The sequence below is a fragment of the Motacilla alba genome, chromosome 5 (genome assembly GCF_015832195.1).
Source record: "Motacilla alba alba isolate MOTALB_02 chromosome 5, Motacilla_alba_V1.0_pri, whole genome shotgun sequence".
NCBI classification, from domain to species: Eukaryota; Metazoa; Chordata; class Aves; order Passeriformes; family Motacillidae; genus Motacilla; species Motacilla alba.
This window is the reverse complement of record NC_052020.1, coordinates 55262914-55281070: the sequence shown is the minus strand read 5'-3', so window position 1 is coordinate 55281070 and position 18157 is coordinate 55262914. Positions and strand designations below refer to the sequence as shown.

Genomic DNA, 18157 nt, shown 5'->3' with positions numbered 1-18157 from the left:
GAAAATTGCCAATGTTTTTTTAGTTCAGAAAGTCTTCCAGAAACATTTTTAAGTGGAAATTTCATTTCCCATACAATTGAAAATTCCCATGATGAAATTTCAGTTTTGTTGGGGAAAAGGTTATCTTCTCTACCATTTTAATGAAGTTCAATTCTAGGATTTAATGGATCTTCAGGGCCAAGATTGAAGATAGGAAACTTGAGGTCCCTTTCTTGTTAGTAGCCTTGTTGGTGGGTTTTGGTGAGAATGAGATTTTTCAGACTCCATATAAATGTGTCCACATAGCCCAGGGTCCCCCAACTTGTCAGGTCTCCCAGCTCCAGAACACACACTGCCTTGTTTCTTCCAAAGGAAAAGGTCAGATCCTAAAGAGTCTGCAAAACTTTTTAGGTTTTCCTTTCAAAATATTTTCTCTAAAGAGTATTTTCAGTATGGATTTTGTAATGTCTAATTTTGTCATGGAAGGCAAAGCCCTGTTTCTGCCCACCTGTAGGTTTAAGTTAAAACATTTCTGTAACTTTCAGATTCAAGACCTGGAACACATTTTGGAGGATATTACTGAGAATGAGAACAAAGCCCAGACTCTGCACAACTGGCTGGAAGCTCAGAGCGATCGACTGAGATCCTTACAGACCCCAGCAAGTCTGATCTCTGCACAGAACACCTTAGATGACTGCAAGGTAAAGCATGACATGAGTGGTATTACAGTAAAAGCCCTATTTAGCACACTTTGCTGAATCCAGACTATGGAACTGCACAGATTTTAACAGAAAGAAATGGAAAGGAAGTTGCCATTTCCCAGAAGAATTCTCCAGTGTCATTTTAATTAAAGCATGTTGCATTCAGGTGATAAACATCCAGAACCACTTTTAATGTGAGTGGCTATTCTGTGTTTTTTTCCACCAATTGAAGATGCATCTGCTGTTGCTTCATGGCATTTGGAGTGTTGTGCAGCAATATTGTATTCTGAGATAATTCCAATAGAAGTAGTTCTCAGTTCAGCACAGCCATGGCAGAAATTACCAACTCCATTAGTTTGAAGAGCTCTGTGATGGAAGTGTCATGGAAACTACTCAGCCCCATTTGGAGAAATAGCAACCCTCTCTGCTTCTGCCCTAGACTGTAGTGTAGTCTCTCTGCAGCAGCCTCAAGGTGTCCTTTGTTATGTTTTTCTAGGCATCAGATCCCTCAAAATTAATACAGGTGGCAGCCAGCTAATAATTGGTTCCTGTTACTCTGACAGTCTGCTGTTTTCATTCAGTACAGTGTTCCCTCTCTATTTTTTAACATGGAATATTTGTTCTTTCATTGCCATGGTTACATCTCTCTCTTGTAGTAGGCTGCTTTTATTATCTGGAGTGCTCTGTTACACACTGAGTTACTTCCATCTCTGAAATGTGTGGAGGGGCCAGAATGGAAGAAAGGCACAAGGGTAGCTTGGTCTAAACACTCACCCGCTCAGAGCAACACACAGTGCTAGGATACAGGTGGCTAAAATGTTTCATTAAAATTCATTTGGCCAATAAAAACGAGGTCCAAATTAAAAAAATATTTTGGGGACAATCAGTGAGAGGTGAAAAAAGGTCATGGCTTCAAGTGTAGCATTATAGGAAAATGTTGTGGCCCATTGTGGGTATGGATAGTTCCTCACATTGTAAAGAGCTCCCTGCTGAGCTTTCCCCAGCATGTCAAGACTCTTACAATCTTGCTGGTTGTGCTGGGGAAGGAGTCCCAAGTATCTCCATTCATTGGAGATTGTTCTCACTTGATTTCTTTGGAGTTGATTTCACTGGAATTTCTGCCATGGAGGTTCCCCCGAGTAAAGGGACAAATTGAAAATAACTTTCCAGAAGTTGTTAGGATGTCAGGGACTCGCTCATTGCAAAACCAGTTCTTGTCTTACCTTTGCATGACTGAAGAATTGCACAAAATTGATTTTAAAGTAGGAATGTTTATCTAAGTTCCTCACACAGAAGTTTTTTCCTGTGGTCTCATTAAAATATCTCATTTATCTTTTTTTTCCCCCATTATTTAGGAGCTAGAAAGTCAACTCACGGCTAAATCCAAAACTCTCGATGAGCTCAAACAGAGTTTGGTTTCGAATGGTAGTGCAGAACAAACCCCAGAAGCTCAGTCTCTGAGGATAGCTGAGCTGTGTGAAATGAAGGACGGCATTGTAAACCAGGTAAAAGCCTTGCTTGTGTTCAGGTTTCCTGCACTGCATGTTCTGACCACCAATGTAATTAATCTTCTTCATGGGATGGCAGGAGCTGGTACAAAAAAGATGCAAAGTATTCCTTACTCTTTACCTTCCTAAGAATTCCATTTTAAGTCTTAACTGTAAAGCAAATTAATGTATTTCCAAAGTTAAGAGAGAAAAATTAGTCTGATCTTGAAGCAGTTTAAGTACAAAGGGAGGAGGAACAGATCCAGATCTGCAGCTTAGGAAAATTAAGACAGAACAGTGCTATTTTTCTGTCAAGCTACAAATGGAAACCTTAAACTCTTTTACTTGATCTCTTTCACACCTGTTCTTTTTCCCTTGTAGTGCAACTGGTGGAAGCTGCCTACTCTGGCCCTGTTCTCACTGCAGCTTTTCCACCTCCCAGTCACTCTTTCATCCACACACCAGGGTGGCTTTTGCCACCCTCAAATCCTGTGTAGTTTCCAGTTGCTTCAAGGAGAGTCTGGCAGATTGGTTTCCCATGCAAACTGACTCCCCAGCAGTTTGTATTTATAGTCATAATATCTTTATAATTGGAGCTGATCTTTTTTTTGATGTGGATGTAATTGATAGGTGCAGGGGAGATAATAATGAGCACATTTAAAGATTTGAATCTGTGATAATAAATAACCACATACTGTAGAGAATTATACATGATGGAGTGGTTGTGTTTCTAGTTAAGATTGCTTTACACGTTTTATTACAGAGTCTTGCCTTTTTTCTTCAGAACTTTGTGAAACCTGAACCCTTCTGCTTGAACTCTTCCACAGGAGATGTCGATGCAGTATTGATCTGCTGCTTCTTGGTTTAGGCTTCAGCAGAAAGGATGTGATTGTTTCTTACCGAGAAAGCAGGAAAATTTATGTTTATGTTCATGATGAAAGTTTTTCCTTCTGATGTATAGCTGGGGATAGAAATTGGCAGGATTGACAGCCTTTCTCTTCTTACAGTCACCGTGGGTCATGTTAATTTTAGGGATTTTGTGACTAAAGTACCAAAGTTGCAAACTGCAGGATGTTCTCGGGGCTGAGCTGTGTGTGCAGTGAAACAGCAAGTGCAGGTTCCTTCCCACGGGTGACTGCTCACATCAGAGGCAGGCAGAGATTTCTAATACAGGGCTAAGGAGATGGAATACCTTGATTAAATTGTCCGTGGGTTGAGCTCAAGCCTGTGAGTCTGTGGCCCTGAGACATTTCCCGGGAATGAGGTCTTTCTGTCTTCCTTGTGTGGGCAGTAATTAGCTACAGGCTACAAAAAGCAATTAGAGATTCCTCCCACCTGTACCATGATTCAAAAGAGAATAGGGATGATTAATCCACCAGCCTGTGTGTGCCTGAAACTCGGGTACTAGGATAAAATTATCTAAGCAGTGTATTTAGGGTGAACTATGGTGTGGACATTTTTTCATCTTCCATTTTGTGCCTGCATAGTCAGAACCAAAATCTGGCATCTGGCTTTTGTCAGGTCTCGTGGAGACATGGTTGTTTGTCTGCCTTTTTATGCTTTTCTCCAAGCATGACTGAAAATAGGTATTGAACTAGGTGAATGTTTTATCTAACCCAGGACATGCCTTATGTACTTGTCTGAAACAGAAGGGTAAAAATGATTGGAGGAGGGCTGTGTTTTTGTGTTGGCAGTGTCTAGGAGCCTGTGGCAAATGAAAGCCATGCCTGCCCCTTGTAGATTAGACGACTGTAATAATGAAAGAGACAGAAAATAAAGGGAATATCCATCATTAATGAAAGGGACAGAAAATAAAGGGAATATCAATCATTTAATTTTGTATGAAAATCCTGAACTTGCTAGCCTGGCGTCCAGGTGGGCCTGCATTATTAGAGCACAATGGCATAAGAGGGATGACAGCTCTCAGAGTATTGCAGTAGTGGCTTCTTCCATGCAAACCAATTTCTGTTCAAATTGTCCTTGAAAGAAAACTTGATCTCTGGATCAAACTATCTGCTTCCTAAGAAGATTAAGGCTTTCAACTTCCTCCCACTTCAGGTCGATTTTGGCAGGAAGAAATAAGCAGTTCATTATTTCAGTACTTCCTGGGGTGTTCTGGCAGAATAGTTCCACCTTGACCTCCAGTGAAATTTTGATTTCCAGCAAATTCTTACACTTCACTCTAGATATGGTTTACTGCTTTTTTTGAAGCCTGCATAATTCTTTACCAAGTAGTAAAATACTCCATCTTGGCAAGTTCATGTGGATTGTAATGGATTGAGCACTGAGTTTAGATTTCTAAGTCAATTTAAAGGTGATTTATATGTTAGGATTACCCAATAAATATTAACAAAAATGGTTTGTCTGCAGGTTGCACAGCTAAAGGCCTCAATGGAGTCAATACTGGAGCAGTGGAGAGCATATGATGAAATTTATGCTGAAGTCAGCTTGATGACAACAAGATACTTGTACTGCCTAGACCAGTGCAAACCTTCTGAGGAGGAAGCTTCATTGGAAGCTTTGAAAAAACAGGTCAAAACTCTCCAGGTAAAGTTGTCTTATTTCTGTACTTTCTTCTATGCCTTTAGGCAAACTCACTCCACTGAAAAAAGACAGAAAGAAATTATCCGAGCAGCTTTTTCTTTATTATAATGACTCTGAAGTTAGTGCAATATTACATTTTTTTAATCTCAGGCAGTTAGACTTCTTATTTTATGTAGAGCATAAGTTCAACTTAAGTGCAGTTTAGGCACAAGGTTCAAGAAAAAAGCCCACCAAGTCCTTGTGCTCCCTTGCACCTTGCATTGATGCTGAGCCTGGCATTTCTGCTTGCTCCAGCACCAGCCCAACTATTCTGTCACCCTCCAGAGAGCTGGAGTCCTGTGCACAGCCTCTAAATGAGTCACAATGTCAGACATCAATGCTCTGGATCCTCCTGCTGCTCTGCTTGGCTGTAACAGAGTCCAAGTGGAGCATCTGGATGGATTAGGCAGTTTGGCTGGTCCTGGATCTGGGCATTTCACAGCTCTGGCTAAAATCCCCTTTCCTGGCTCTAAATGAGTGTTGAAAGGCTTTGCAAGCACTCCCTGTTTTCCTGTAAATAAGGCCTGATTTGGGTTTTTTTTTGATTGAGTTGTATCAGAAGTGGTGCAGGACAGACTGAGGCTGTGAATGCTGGGTATGGGACTCCTGGCAGTAAACCCTGCACAAGTGCTTTCCACCCTCACCTGGGCTCATGTTATAAATAAAAGGAGCTGGGCACCTTCTTACCTCCCTCCTTCAATCACCCTGTTTACTTTTAACCTGGGGCAGTTCACAGATATGCTGTAATTGCCTTTATCAGGAGGGGGAGCTTGCAGCTGAGGGCAGGAGGTTTCAAGCCAACTTTACTGCCAGTAGAAGCAGTGGCTTAAAATAAAAGCATTTTTGGTTTCTAGCAAATTCATTTATTCAGTTCAGAGGTGTGGGTTTGCTAAATGAGCTTTTTCTTTAACAGCCAATAAATTATCTCAGTTTAAAACAGATCTCCTGATTTTTTTTCCCTATTTTACCTCTCTTAGCTTTCTAATTTTTAGGAACAGGTATTACGTTTTCTGCAAACATTTTAATCTGCTGCAGAAGTATGGCATTATTGCTGCTCTATCCCTACTAATCTATAGGGGAAGTTACACTTAAGTCATTTATCCCCCACAATTAATTGTAGTAATCCATTCTTCAGGCTCTTCAAGATGAATCAGAGAACAGTGAAGAAAGCTGGGCCAAACTCCAGGCTGCTGCCAGTAACCTGAAGAAGAGCTGCTCCCCCTCCTTTGCAGAGATTATTGACCAGAAGTGCATGGAGGCACACACTAGGTAAGCCTGCAAAATCAGACCCCAGTTATTACTATTTGAAAAACCCAAGTTGTTGAGGCAGGACTCAAACATCTGTCAGATTTTCAAGTCTATACTAATGCATCTCACCTATCTAAGGGCATCTGTGGGAGGAGTAGAATCACAGAATAACAGAATGGTTTGGGTTGGAAGGGTCCTTAAAGATCATCCAGTTTCAACCCCCGTGCCACAAAAAGGAACACCTTCCACCAGACCAGGTTTCTCCAAACCCCATCTCTCCTTGAACACTTCCAGGGATGGGGAACTTCTTGTACCTTTTACCTGCATGCTTTTCATGTGATGGGTCCCACAGCACAAACTGTGGCTTTCAGGAAGATGGGTGTGGGTGCAAAGCAACACTCAGAGGAATCCTATGCCAAATCATATTCTGCAGGAGAACCTACTGGGAAAACACTCTTAATCTCTGGATATTTTGGCAGGTGGAACTCAGTAAATGAAGACATGACAGATCAGCTGCGGGCAGCACAGGCAGCTCTGCAGCTCTGGGAGCCCTTTGATGCTTTGTGCTCTGAGACAGCAGCCAAGTTACAGCAGTACAGCCAGCAATGTGCTCAGCTCTTGGATGCTCACGTGCCTGAGAACTCCATAGAAACCCTGGAGCAGAGGATACAGGAGATGAAGGTACATGAATAAGTTTCTGCTGCTGGGTACAAACCAAGATTTATGTTTGAGAAACAAGGCAAAAGAATACCAGCAATCCAGTCAGTGGAAAAGATAAAATCTGTGGGTTTCTTCCATGAACAGGCACCTTTGTATTTCCTTTAACACTTTGACCAGAGGCCAAACCAGAGTTAGTGTATGGTGAGAAAAGAGCAGAAGGGAGTCGTATTCCACCTCTGCCACTTTCTGCTCTACACAAAAGATCAGACCTGTGTTGGAAGGAATCACAGAAAGAAAAATTATTTACCTTATGGGGAGGAGGAATAATATCTGCAAGAAAAATAGCTGAGGGGAAAAAGAGCAGTTTCCCCGAGCACATCATCATCCCAAACTCTTCCACAGCCTTCAAATTGTTTTTAATTGGATTTGTTGCTGTGTTTTGGTCTGGTGTGATGAGTTCACAGATTCCTGAGCTCATTAGATTACTGTAAGTGCTTTTGACTTTAGGCAAATGAGATCTCATGCCGAAACCACATGGCACATGGGACTCTCTCAGGCAGCAAAGCTGTCATTAGGTTCTGACATTTTTTGGTTTCTTTAGACTGTGATAAAGAAATATAATGATCCTTATGTCAGGACAGAGCAGTGATTCATTGTGCTTTAACAATCTCTAGCCATGAATTGGAAGACATCCTGAATATTCCATTTTGCATGTGGCCTTAAATAAGAAACTTTACATTACAGGGAAGAGAACTCATGTATCTTTCTTTGTCAGAAAAAACTGACAGCAGCAAAGCCTAGACCAAAATCTTTTTACTTTTTTCTGATATACTAATGGCTGTGACAGAAATTCACCACTATGTCAGCAAAAAGGGATTGCATTTTCTGGAAGTTTTTGGGAAGAATGTTGCACCTACTAAGCAAGGCATAGATACCAAAAAGATACCCAATGAATGCCATTAGCCCTGTAGATCCTGTCCTGGTGTGTGTGGGTAGAACACATGGAATTTATTGTGGATTTTTTTTTAGTGGTGAGTTAAAAAGAATGGGGATCAATGAAATGGCATATGAGTAATGTGTATTTGAATATACAATGTGAATAACAAAATTTTAATAAATCCTTCTAATCTTTTCCTCTCTATATGTTAGGAAAAAAATATGGGTTTAGGGATTTTTGTGACCACAAAAAATAAAAAAATAAAATCATATATAGAGAATAAGAAATCAAAATGGGTTCTTTATTAAATGGCTGTAGTGGTATTTTATAATATGATCCTTTCAAACAAAGGGGTCAGGAAGCAAAGACCATTTTGCTTTTTAGGGAGATGTGTGTGTTCTTTGCTATTGATCAGAAGGCTTTGCTCATTATTCTCAGAAAAGACAATACAGGGTGGCAAATTTCAGGGGCCTTCATGGCTAAAAGTAAATTTCACTTGTCAAAAAAAAGAAAAAATCAAGTAACATTGAATGAGTCTAAAATTACTCCCTTTGTTCTTGTACAGCCTTTAGAGCATAATTTTATAGCATCTTTCTTAGTAAAGGGGAACAAATAAAACCAAACCTATAGTCCTCAGTCACTGAGGGATCCAAAGTACTGGTATGGTTGTAACTAAATAGCATTCCTCACCTGCAGTATGCAGTTCCTTCATCTTCTAGTGTGCACACATCTTGTAGAGAGGGATATCCCAATTTCCCTCCCTGATTTCCTCTGGAGCAGCAGCATCCCACTGCCTGAAGTCACTGGTGTTCCATTGAACTTTGGACTGTGCCTTTCCCAGCACTGCACTCAATGGATGCAATTCCCATTATCCTCCAAGTAAAAGACTGCAGCTTTCACCACAGCTGAGCTTGGCTCCCAGATGGGCTCAACAAAAAGAGTTTAGTTACAGTAACAAAAGAAACCAAATGAAAGTGGCACATAAATGATGATCTGATTCATTTACTGACTTTTTTTTTTCCCTTTCCCCTTCTCTCATCAGAATTTACAGCACGGCCTTCAGAACGTCGCAGGATGCCGAACCCAGATTTATTTGCAGGCTGACAGGATAAAGCAGCAGGCTGGGACAGCTGCTGAAGCCATTCTGATGCAGAAGCTGCAGCCATTCCAGAGAGCAACCTATTTGGAAAAGATGTTGCAGAGGAAGTTGGATGAACTTCAGGTATTCTTTTCTTTTAATATTAAATCAGCTGTTAGTGTGGGGTAACTTCTTCACTAGAGTCCTGTGTGAGCCACATTCCTCATTAGAGAAGTAGTTCCTGAAATGAAATGTCAGTTAGTTAAAACTCAGCAGGATGATAAACTATATAAAGAAATAATGCATGAAGCCAGAGGGACAGGTGAAGGATTTCACTCTTACCTGCTTGTGTTGCTCTAACAGCCTCTGTCACTGGGCCTGTTATCCCCAGGACCCTCAGATGATTAAAGATTAGGACATGTATTTTTATTTTTTTGAACATTGAAGTAAGTGGTGAACTTTCTCAGCTCTGCGCTGAAAAAAAAAAAATCATGGGCTTCAATTTTCCTTGGGAAGAGTTCATGTAGTGAACTTAAAACCAAGCAGAGAACTGTGACCATTTGATGTAATTCTGAGGACCAGACTCACATTCCTGTTCAGGCCAAGTGGGGAGAGACCTGGATCCAGGAGCTCTGCTCAGAGTAGTGGAGGATTGACTTCTCTTCTTCACAGGTATTTCTGAGAAAGCTTCCAAGCAATTGTACTGCTGGACAGTTACTGATGTAGAATTAATCTGTTCCTATGGAAAAAGTCTGGTTTCAATGAATTGTTCTGTTTTTAAGTAAACCCAAATTCATCAAGACATTTGAAGCTAGCTCTATTTATGACTCCATCTACTAGCACAGTTAATGGCTGGAAGCCAGAAATCTTTGTGAAGATAACAGGTTTCTCATATTCCCTGTGAACTTCTCACTGCATGAAAAAATGCATTTCTGGGTAGTCATTTTCTCTGGTTTAACCCTGTAGTATTACCACAGCAATCTCTCTCTCCACACACCAGTTTTTGCATTCATCCCTTACAAAACTGTTGTTGTGTAAGTGCTCTCAGAGATGTGGAGTTTAATTCTGGGAAGAAAGAAAGAAGAAGCTTTCCCAGTGCTAAAGGGAAGTTGAATTCCAGCCCTACAGATTTCTCCACAGAGCTCATGTAAGCTGCACAGCTTTGGTTGTGCAGGCTTTGTGTGTGCCTCAAAGGAAGCTCATTTTCACAAGTTTCCCCCCTCTGATAAGCTGAGTTTTGGCTTTCCAATTTCACAGTAAGTTAAGTAGCACAAAGCTACAAAAAGTATCACAGAAACCCCTGTTCCTTTCACATAGTTACGGCTGTCTCAGAATATGGAGATTCTGTTTCTTGGTCTCTGCTTTGGGTTAAATTTTCCCCTTGTCCAGTTGAAAAATGGAAAAAAGTTCAATAGAGAGTTATAAATACATGAGAATTTAGGTTTTAATAACTGTTTGTTTTCCTAAAAATATTGCTTCTTGCTCCTTTTTTTGTCTACTGAATGAGTGTAATAAATAGTAACTAATGTAAATTTTCAATATTCACCCCAGTTCAATCTTTTGCAACTGGAAGATTTCAACAACTGCCTGGAAACGCTGGAGGGTCGTGTCAAGAATTGCACAGACACCTTTGATAGCCTCTGTCTAGAGGAAGGAGACAACTCAGAATTGCTCATGGTATGTTTGCATTCCTACAAAAAGATACTGCTCAGTTCTTGCCCACTTCAAGATGCTCTTTGTGTCCTAAATGTCACAGTTGCAGCACTTCCATCAGAGTAACTATAATTCAGGCAAAACACAAAAAGCAATTATTAAAGTTTAGAAACTCTAGATCTAAATTTCAGGCCAAACGCCTGCATGGAAGGGAGGAAAATCACCAGATTTAGGGCTGATGTGAGATCTTTTTCCCCAGCTTTGCTCTGGAGCTGCCCTGTTTCCCTCAATGTAGGGTATGAAGTAAATGTAGAGGTACCAGGTGTTGAGTACCTATTTGTTCAGTACTGTTGGAAAAGTGAGCCCTATGTAAAAGAGTCATTTCTTATTTTTCCCTGCATTTTTTGAAGTTAACACAGAAATGTTGGGTGTTCTCCAGTTGTGGAGAACAAGCTTCTATACTTCTTTGACATGAAAGGCAGTACTTTTTTTGCAATAATTTATTTTTACTTCCAGAACCAGACACTGGAGCTTGCTGCACTTTCTCCAAGCATAGAGAGTTTGAATGAAGCAAGCATAAAGCTGCCACTCAGTGACTTCACCCTGAAGAAAATGCAGAGCCTGACTCGGCAGTGGAGTCAGAAAACAGCAGCTGCTCTGGAATGTTGCAGGTCTGAAACGCAAAAAAAAACCATCACTAGTAACAATTCCCTTTTCTGCGATTGAAATGAAAACCAAGTTAAAGCATAGAACATCTTGCAATCTGTTCTCAGCTTTCTCAGGGGCTTGCCAGGTGGAATTCTGCCCTTGCAGTTTACTTGATGTTTCAGTGGCTATTTGTATTCCAAGTCACTTGAAGCAAAAACCTGGATGTTCATGAGGGAAGAAGGGAGCAAAGTGCCAAGTGAAACCCCCATATGTTAATTATATATAGTTTTTAATATTTAAAATAAATATTATAAATAAATAAATTCAAAATAAATATATGATAATTTTATTAACCACCACATTAGAGCACCTGTAAACATACCCAGAAAAACATCCACCAACAGAAGTTTCTGGTTATTCATTTTGTTTTACAGTATGCTTGAGGGAACCCAAAATGATGAGAAGAAATTCTTTCAGAAATGTGAAAAGTGGATGAAATTCCTAGAAAAAATGAAAGAAGCCTTAAAAACAGATATTCCAGGACGGTTTGAAGAACTGCAGGAGCAACAGAGAGTATATGAGGTAAAGCTAACTCTAAAAATGGAAGCATCATCTTGAACGATGAAGGCAGGGGGATATCACTAGAAAATGCTGTGCCTTTTGAAATTAGATCTGGGCAGGATTTTACAGAGCATTTCACTCTAGAAATACCTATTAAGGTCAAAATTCTGAAACATGAAAATCCTTTTCCAAAGGGACAGATCCCCTTTTGTAAGGATCAGACCTGTAAGAATCTGAAGGTCAAAATCTAAATCAGATCTTCAAGTGCTGTGTCATGGAAGTCCTAAATTTCTCCAGCCCTGAGGTGTATTTGTCTGCCTGTCCCAGAACGCTGGAGCCTGTGGCAACTAACTGGATAGTTTGCTGGAGACCTAGCAGCAATTTTAACAGTTTCTGGAAGAAATGCATTTAAAATAGTGTTTTCACAGCATATTTCTGGTTTGACCAGTTGTTAGATTTTAGTGAAAAATCTGTTTTATCTGGGATTTTTCCAGACAGTTGCTATTTGTTACAGAGAAACAGTCAAAAAACTTTAGGTTTCAGATCTGTACCATCCAGCTCATGGTGGGGTCCACTATCACATATGTGCAAATTCCTCCTGGTATCCAAAAACTGTGGACTCTTAGGGTGCATTTGACACTAGCAATTGAAAATAATAGAGTTTTCAGCCTTTACAATTAAATAAATGCTGTCACTCTAGAGAAGCAGCTTTCATAGCAAAAGTTGTTCACTGAATAGTTAAAACTTGTTCTCTTGGTATTTTCAGATGCTGCAGACTGAGATTTCCATAAATCAGCAGACATTTAATTCCATCATAGAAAAAGTTCTACTCTCCTTGGAATCCGGAGAAGCAGAGAAAAGGTACTTTATTTGGTTTCCTCCTTGAGATCTTGGTCATTTAGTGAATATGCTGTCTTGCTTGGAATTGCTATTGAATCTTTGCTCTTATGAGGACATAAATGCAAATTCTTAGCTGGGTTCACTCTGAATGATCACCTGTCACATTTGCAAAAGCATGAGAAGGTGCAGTGAGGAAGAAACACAGGTGCCCTGGCCAGACTGCATTTGGGACAGTAAGAGGCTGGACTGAAAACAAAAATAATTGCTCCTGAAGAGGAATCTTTTGTTCTGTGCCTGTGGTTGAGAAGCTGCCTGCCCACAGAGCATAATGAGGATGCTGCACATGAAGGATGCTCTCCCTCTTCCTGGACCTCTCTGCTTCTCAGTGTGCAGAGGTGTGGATTGTCCACATTCCCCTCGGCACACATGGCAGGGCATTGAGTCACTGGCCATGAAACCCCAAACATATGGTCCCTAAACCTGTTCTTTATCAGTATGATCTTACACCTTTCCCTTAGTCAGTGTAGCGTGAGAAACAGCCGGTAGTGTTTGAGAGCAGGGGTTCAGCTGCCTCAGGTGTTTGGGGTGAGCACATTTCCCTCCCTGCCAGATCTTGCTGCTTCCAGACACTTGGCAGGACAGTGTGTGTGCTCCCCTCAGACATGCCAGTATGAAATCCATAGCTTGGCTTAAAACTGCCAGGGAAGGTGAGGCTACACTAAGCTGAGCTGCTGGGTTTTTGTGTTTGGAACTACCCACACAAAGGCAGGGGTTTGTGTAAGAGTGAATCAGGGGTGGCCTCCTGCAGAGAAGCAGAATTGATAGGTGGGGTTGCCTTAACCAACCAGCCAGATCTGCTGGATCATCTGACCATGTTGAAGAAGAGGACAAAATAACTGCTTAAATGGGTTCAATAACTCCACAATTTTCCATTGTGCAGATCAATTTTGCAGTGTAATCAGCGACCTTGTCTCACTTGGATTGACCTTTTTGTTCTTCAGAGAAGTGTTTAGAGCATATTGTGTCTGATTGCTGTACTGTGTATGTTGCTACACCACAATTGCATGATTGACTTGCCTTACCCTCTTTTGTATCATGTAAAAGGTTGTTTGGATTGCTTAAAAGATGGAATACAGAGAGCAAGGCTGAGCTTAGGGCTGCAAAGAGCTTTCTTTGATTGTTGGGTATTATAATTGAAAAACAACTTTGCAAATGGAGCTCCATCACAATTACTGTAATATGCAGCCTTGAGATCAAAATAAATTAACACTCAGCCCTTGTAATTTTCAGGACAGAGTTTATTTCCAAGCTGACACTGCTGAAAGAGCAGTGGCAGAATGTTATCCGGATGGTTCAGCAGAGGAAGAAAGACATCGATGGACTCGTGAGCCAGTGGCAGCTCTTCAGGAGTTCCCTGCAGAGCCTGAGCAGATTCCTTGATGACACAAACAGCTTCCTTGCAGCTGTGAAGAGCCAGGACTGTTACAGCCTTTACCAGCTTAGAAATGTAATTCATGATTTCAAGGTACTGTGTTTATTTCTCATAAATCTAAAATATGTGGGGCTTTTTCCCTCAGACTGAAACAACTTCTGTCCAGACAGGTAAAAAGCTTTAAAATCACACACTTTCTTGGGAGAGAAATGATTGGTGATACTTTTTCCTTAAAGCTGAGCACAGATAAGAAAGCAGTGACATTGCTAAAGGCTCATACTCAGAAACTTCTTGATCAGCATGGCCATTTAGTAGCCATGCATGCTTTAAAAATCTTATGGATATGAAAATGGCAATTCAGGGTGCCATATGAGACAGACACACTAGTCAGCAGGCAACCTATAGGTCTGTGTACATCTTACTGACATGACTGCTGAATTCAGAACTTTTATTTTGCCTGAAGGTACTTATGTGGCAAAACAGGCCATATAGGTCCTGTCTGTGCAGGGATGGGCAGGAGAGGCCAGAAACAAAGGAAAAAACACTTGGAAGGGAGTCTGTTCACTCCAAGATTCACAAACCTGATGAGCAGTTCTTCAGCACAGTGAGTTCTGCATTTTACATGCAGTGGAAAAAAATGTTTTCCTTTGTTAATTTTAGATATTTGGGTTTTGCATTTAACTGTGGACCTGTTTATTTTATAGGAAGGTAGAAACAAGCAGTGAACTTGATGGTTGCGTAAGGCATTCTAAAACCTTTAAAAATCATACCATTGAATGCTATTTGCACAGTCCAAGATTTATACTGTGTCCCCACACACCTAGTGTTGATGGATTAACACATTACCAGTATTCCATTTGGTGCTTGTCCTTTTTATTTCATCTGTATTTTACCTGCTGTGTAAAGGTGATTTTCAGTAGATTTTACAATTTAGGGCTCATGCTTTTTTTCTTAGTGAGAAAAGCCAGAAAATCTTCTCCCTCCTACTCCAAATTGCCCTTTTCCTCCTGCTGCTGTTCTACATAAAGAAACTCTGATTATACCTCCTTGTGTTAGGGATCAATTTGTTGTGGGCAGATTATTATTGATGGCTTGCTTCACTTGGAGTACATCATGATTAACAGGGCTGTTATCTCTAAAAACATGAGCCTAAGATGTTGATGTTAGAGGTGGTCACAGAACTTAGTTTGTATTTTTTGTTCTGAGTAACTCACACAACTAATTTTCCATCTTTTTTTGACTGCTGCACTTTCAGTCTGGCACTATAGATTTGGTCTGGGGAAAATTTTTGTAGAGATTTATAAATCAAAATATCAGAGAAAACATGATTTTTCTGAAATTAAAGAAGCACATAGGAGATCTATTGATCCCTCTTTCACAACTGTGAGCAAAGCTGTACCTTGTGAGTCATCTTCCCAAGTGAAATACCGAGAAAACACTTCTGGAACTTTGTAAGAACAGCTTAGAAAGTTAACTTTTTTTTCCTTTTCAAGAGTAAGGCGGTGATCCTTCAGAGGTGGCAAGCCATGTACACCTTGGTCATCGATGTCGGGGAGAAGCTGCGCACTGTCTCCGATCCTGACACCAGCGCTGCCCTCCAGGAGGAGCTCAGCCAGTTACAGCAGCGCTGGGGGAAAACCCAGGCCCTGCTGGACAAGAAGAAGACGCAATTCAGTGGCACCCTACAGGTAGGTGATGCCCTCCCCACCTCTGCTCTGGCATTGGGTCTCAGGGCTTCCCTGTCCCACCATCTCCAGGCTGAGCTGCTGCTTGCTGCGGGGGCACTCTGAGGGAAGTGCCTGTCACGTGTCATCAGCGCTTGGGGAATGCTAAAACTGTGGTCCCCTGATCCTCCGAAAGAAATTGAGTTGGATTCCATTTGTTGCTACAATGGATGTTTCTGCTCTGATTGTTCTGAGGCTCCCCATGGTCTGGAGCTCACTCCTGCTTTGGGCTGTGAAGCTGAAATTTAGCTTAGAGTCAACATGACTTGTTGTTCCTCATGTTGTTGAACAATGGCTTCTAAATAGAAGGACCAGTCATATTTATTTCCTTACAGCAATGAATTTGCTTTGATGGCTAGGCAGGACATTAGGTGTGTCTTAAAATTGAATACTGTCACTGATATAGTCAAAAAACCATGCTTAAAGCCTCTTGGGTTAAACAAAACAAAGTGAGCAGAAATGCTCTCTAAGGCAAGGCTTAAATAAGAGAGGCTTGAAGTTCTGTAAATCCAAGTGCCAAAATCTTGTGGGTGGCACTATGTATCAAAAAAGAAAATTCAAAAAACCTGAGCACATGATGGATTATTTCTGTGGGTTGAAGATGCTATTTTGTAACATATCCATGCGGTTCATATGTTTTGATAAAATATCCTCACCTTTTATGTTTCTTTGGGTCTCCCTGAGCAGACTTGTGACCGCTTTGAAAAGCAAACCAAGGAACTGGAAAGCAGACTGCAAGAGCTAAAGGAGAAAGTAAAGGATCCACTCCCTGTTGAACATGAAGAGCTCCACAAAGCCAAGGAACATATTAAGGTATGAACAGTTATATTTAAATTGATGTTGTCTTCACACAACACCTCATCCCTGTAAATCAGTTTTCCCTTTTACCTGCTCTTCAGTGACACTGAATTTCTCTCCTTTACACCATCCTGATTGCTGCCCATCTCCTAAGTCCAGCTGATCAAGAAGATTGAGTGGTAGAGGTGTTTGAAATTTCTTTTCCTGCTTCTTCTCCCTTTACAGTCTCAATTTATAAAATAAGTAGTCTCAAACAAAAGGGAAAAAGCTCCTTTCTCTCAGCTCGATTGGCTGCTATCCCATGACTGAATCTCCCTTTTTGTTTCCCAATCCATTTTGCACATGGAGCTCCCCAGGCAAGAGACCTTGTGATTCTGCAAAGCACCATACGTACCTGCAGGATCTGGGAATAATTAAAGAGAAGGAAAATTAAGAGTAAGGGAGTGGCAAAATTCCTTGCAGCCCATAGTGCACCATGAAAATTAAATGGCAAGAAAAGCATTTCCAAGGGATAGGAGACATTTTGTCTGGAGTGGTCAGTCTTTCATCATCCTTTTATGAAGTGAATTGTTGACCTATGTAGTGGGAACAAATAAGCTTATTAACAAGCCAAGGCTTTGAACTCATTATCAGCTGTCTGAAATCTTCTTTATGAGTGCTGGCTGCCTTTCCCACGGCAGCAGCCTTGCTGTAGCCCTGACTTATCTGTGAGATGGAAGCACACAGCTTCTGCCTCTTATCCCAGCAAGAGAAATTCAGCTGCAGAGGCAGCAGGGTCAGACAGTGCCAGTGCAAGTGCTGCTAGTAGGTGTTGTAGTACAATAAAGGACTAAAATAGCATGGCATGTTCTTCCTGCTTTGCACTTCTATCTGGAGTAAAGCTATTTTTCTTTCAGCCCTGGACCTTACATGAGGCTAGCAAAGTCACATGAAATTCCATAGCTAGCTCTGTAATTGCTCTGGATTTGCCCCTTCTTAGGAGACACAAATGCATGTGTGCACATCTATAGTAGTGCTGTGATCTCAGGTAAATTTTAAGAGTCAGGTTTGTTTAGTGTTTTCCTCTAGTGTTGAAGCTGGGTCCAAGAGCTGTGAAAATCCTCAGAGGGTTTAGACCCAGCACACTTCTGACACAAATATTCACAAGTTTTTTCCCCTTTAAAATGAGACAAACTGGATTCTCTCTAAGAGGTTTTTTTGGTTTTTTGGGTTTTTTTTTTTTTTTTGGTTTTTTTTTTTTTTTTTTTTTTTTTTTTTTTTTTTTTTTTTTTTTTGTTGGATGAGCCAGTGACCCTTCCCAGCAGCTTTTTTGCAAAATGGGACCTAGGACCTTGTGTGTAGACTGTTGTATTCCCCAGCTGCACAGTGGTACCTCTGCTTTTTAGGTGACAATTTTAACAGTGTTAAGGAAAATGTGTAACTTACAATAAAGAGAAAGGGGAGTTGGGGTAACAAAGCAGAAAAGAGAGCCTGTTTCCTGTGAACAAGCAGTTTAATAGCTCCACATTCCTCACAAATCTGAGGAAGTGCCTATGACATCATTCATTAGAGAAGGCAACTGATTTAATCTTTTTGTGTGTTTAGAAAAATAACCTGAAACTGGAGCAAATGCAGGTGGAAAGCAACTTGTCCAAAGCAATTAAAACAAGAATAAAGGAAACCCTGAAGAAGCGGGCATGTGCTGGCCTGGGTGTGAGAGCCCAGATGCTGCCCTGGAGCAGGGGGAGCTGCCGGGGCCAGGCTGTGTCCCAGCGCTTTGGGATGCAGCGATGGTACCCGTGGGTCAGCCTGGGCACTGCCACGGGCTCCAGTGGCTTCCAGTGGGATT

The 18157-nt window shown here is 41.0% G+C and overlaps 1 protein-coding gene across 9 annotated transcripts in view; it reads left to right on the top strand.

Moving 5' to 3' along the window:
* The window catches only part of SYNE2 (spectrin repeat containing nuclear envelope protein 2), a 179786-nt gene that overhangs the window by 124618 nt on the left and 37011 nt on the right, over window positions 1-18157 (top strand). For all 9 annotated transcript variants that reach the window (XM_038138490.1, XM_038138489.1, XM_038138483.1 and 6 more), the window contains 13 exons: window positions 525-680; window positions 2036-2185; window positions 4538-4714; window positions 5886-6019; window positions 6478-6679; window positions 8638-8817; window positions 10225-10350; window positions 10843-10997; window positions 11409-11556; window positions 12302-12396; window positions 13666-13900; window positions 15301-15495; window positions 16219-16344. In XM_038138490.1, the coding sequence (XP_037994418.1) occupies window positions 525-680; window positions 2036-2185; window positions 4538-4714; window positions 5886-6019; window positions 6478-6679; window positions 8638-8817; window positions 10225-10350; window positions 10843-10997; window positions 11409-11556; window positions 12302-12396; window positions 13666-13900; window positions 15301-15495; window positions 16219-16344 (2079 nt within the window). The remainder of the gene's footprint in view (window positions 1-524; window positions 681-2035; window positions 2186-4537; window positions 4715-5885; window positions 6020-6477; window positions 6680-8637; window positions 8818-10224; window positions 10351-10842; window positions 10998-11408; window positions 11557-12301; window positions 12397-13665; window positions 13901-15300; window positions 15496-16218; window positions 16345-18157) is intronic.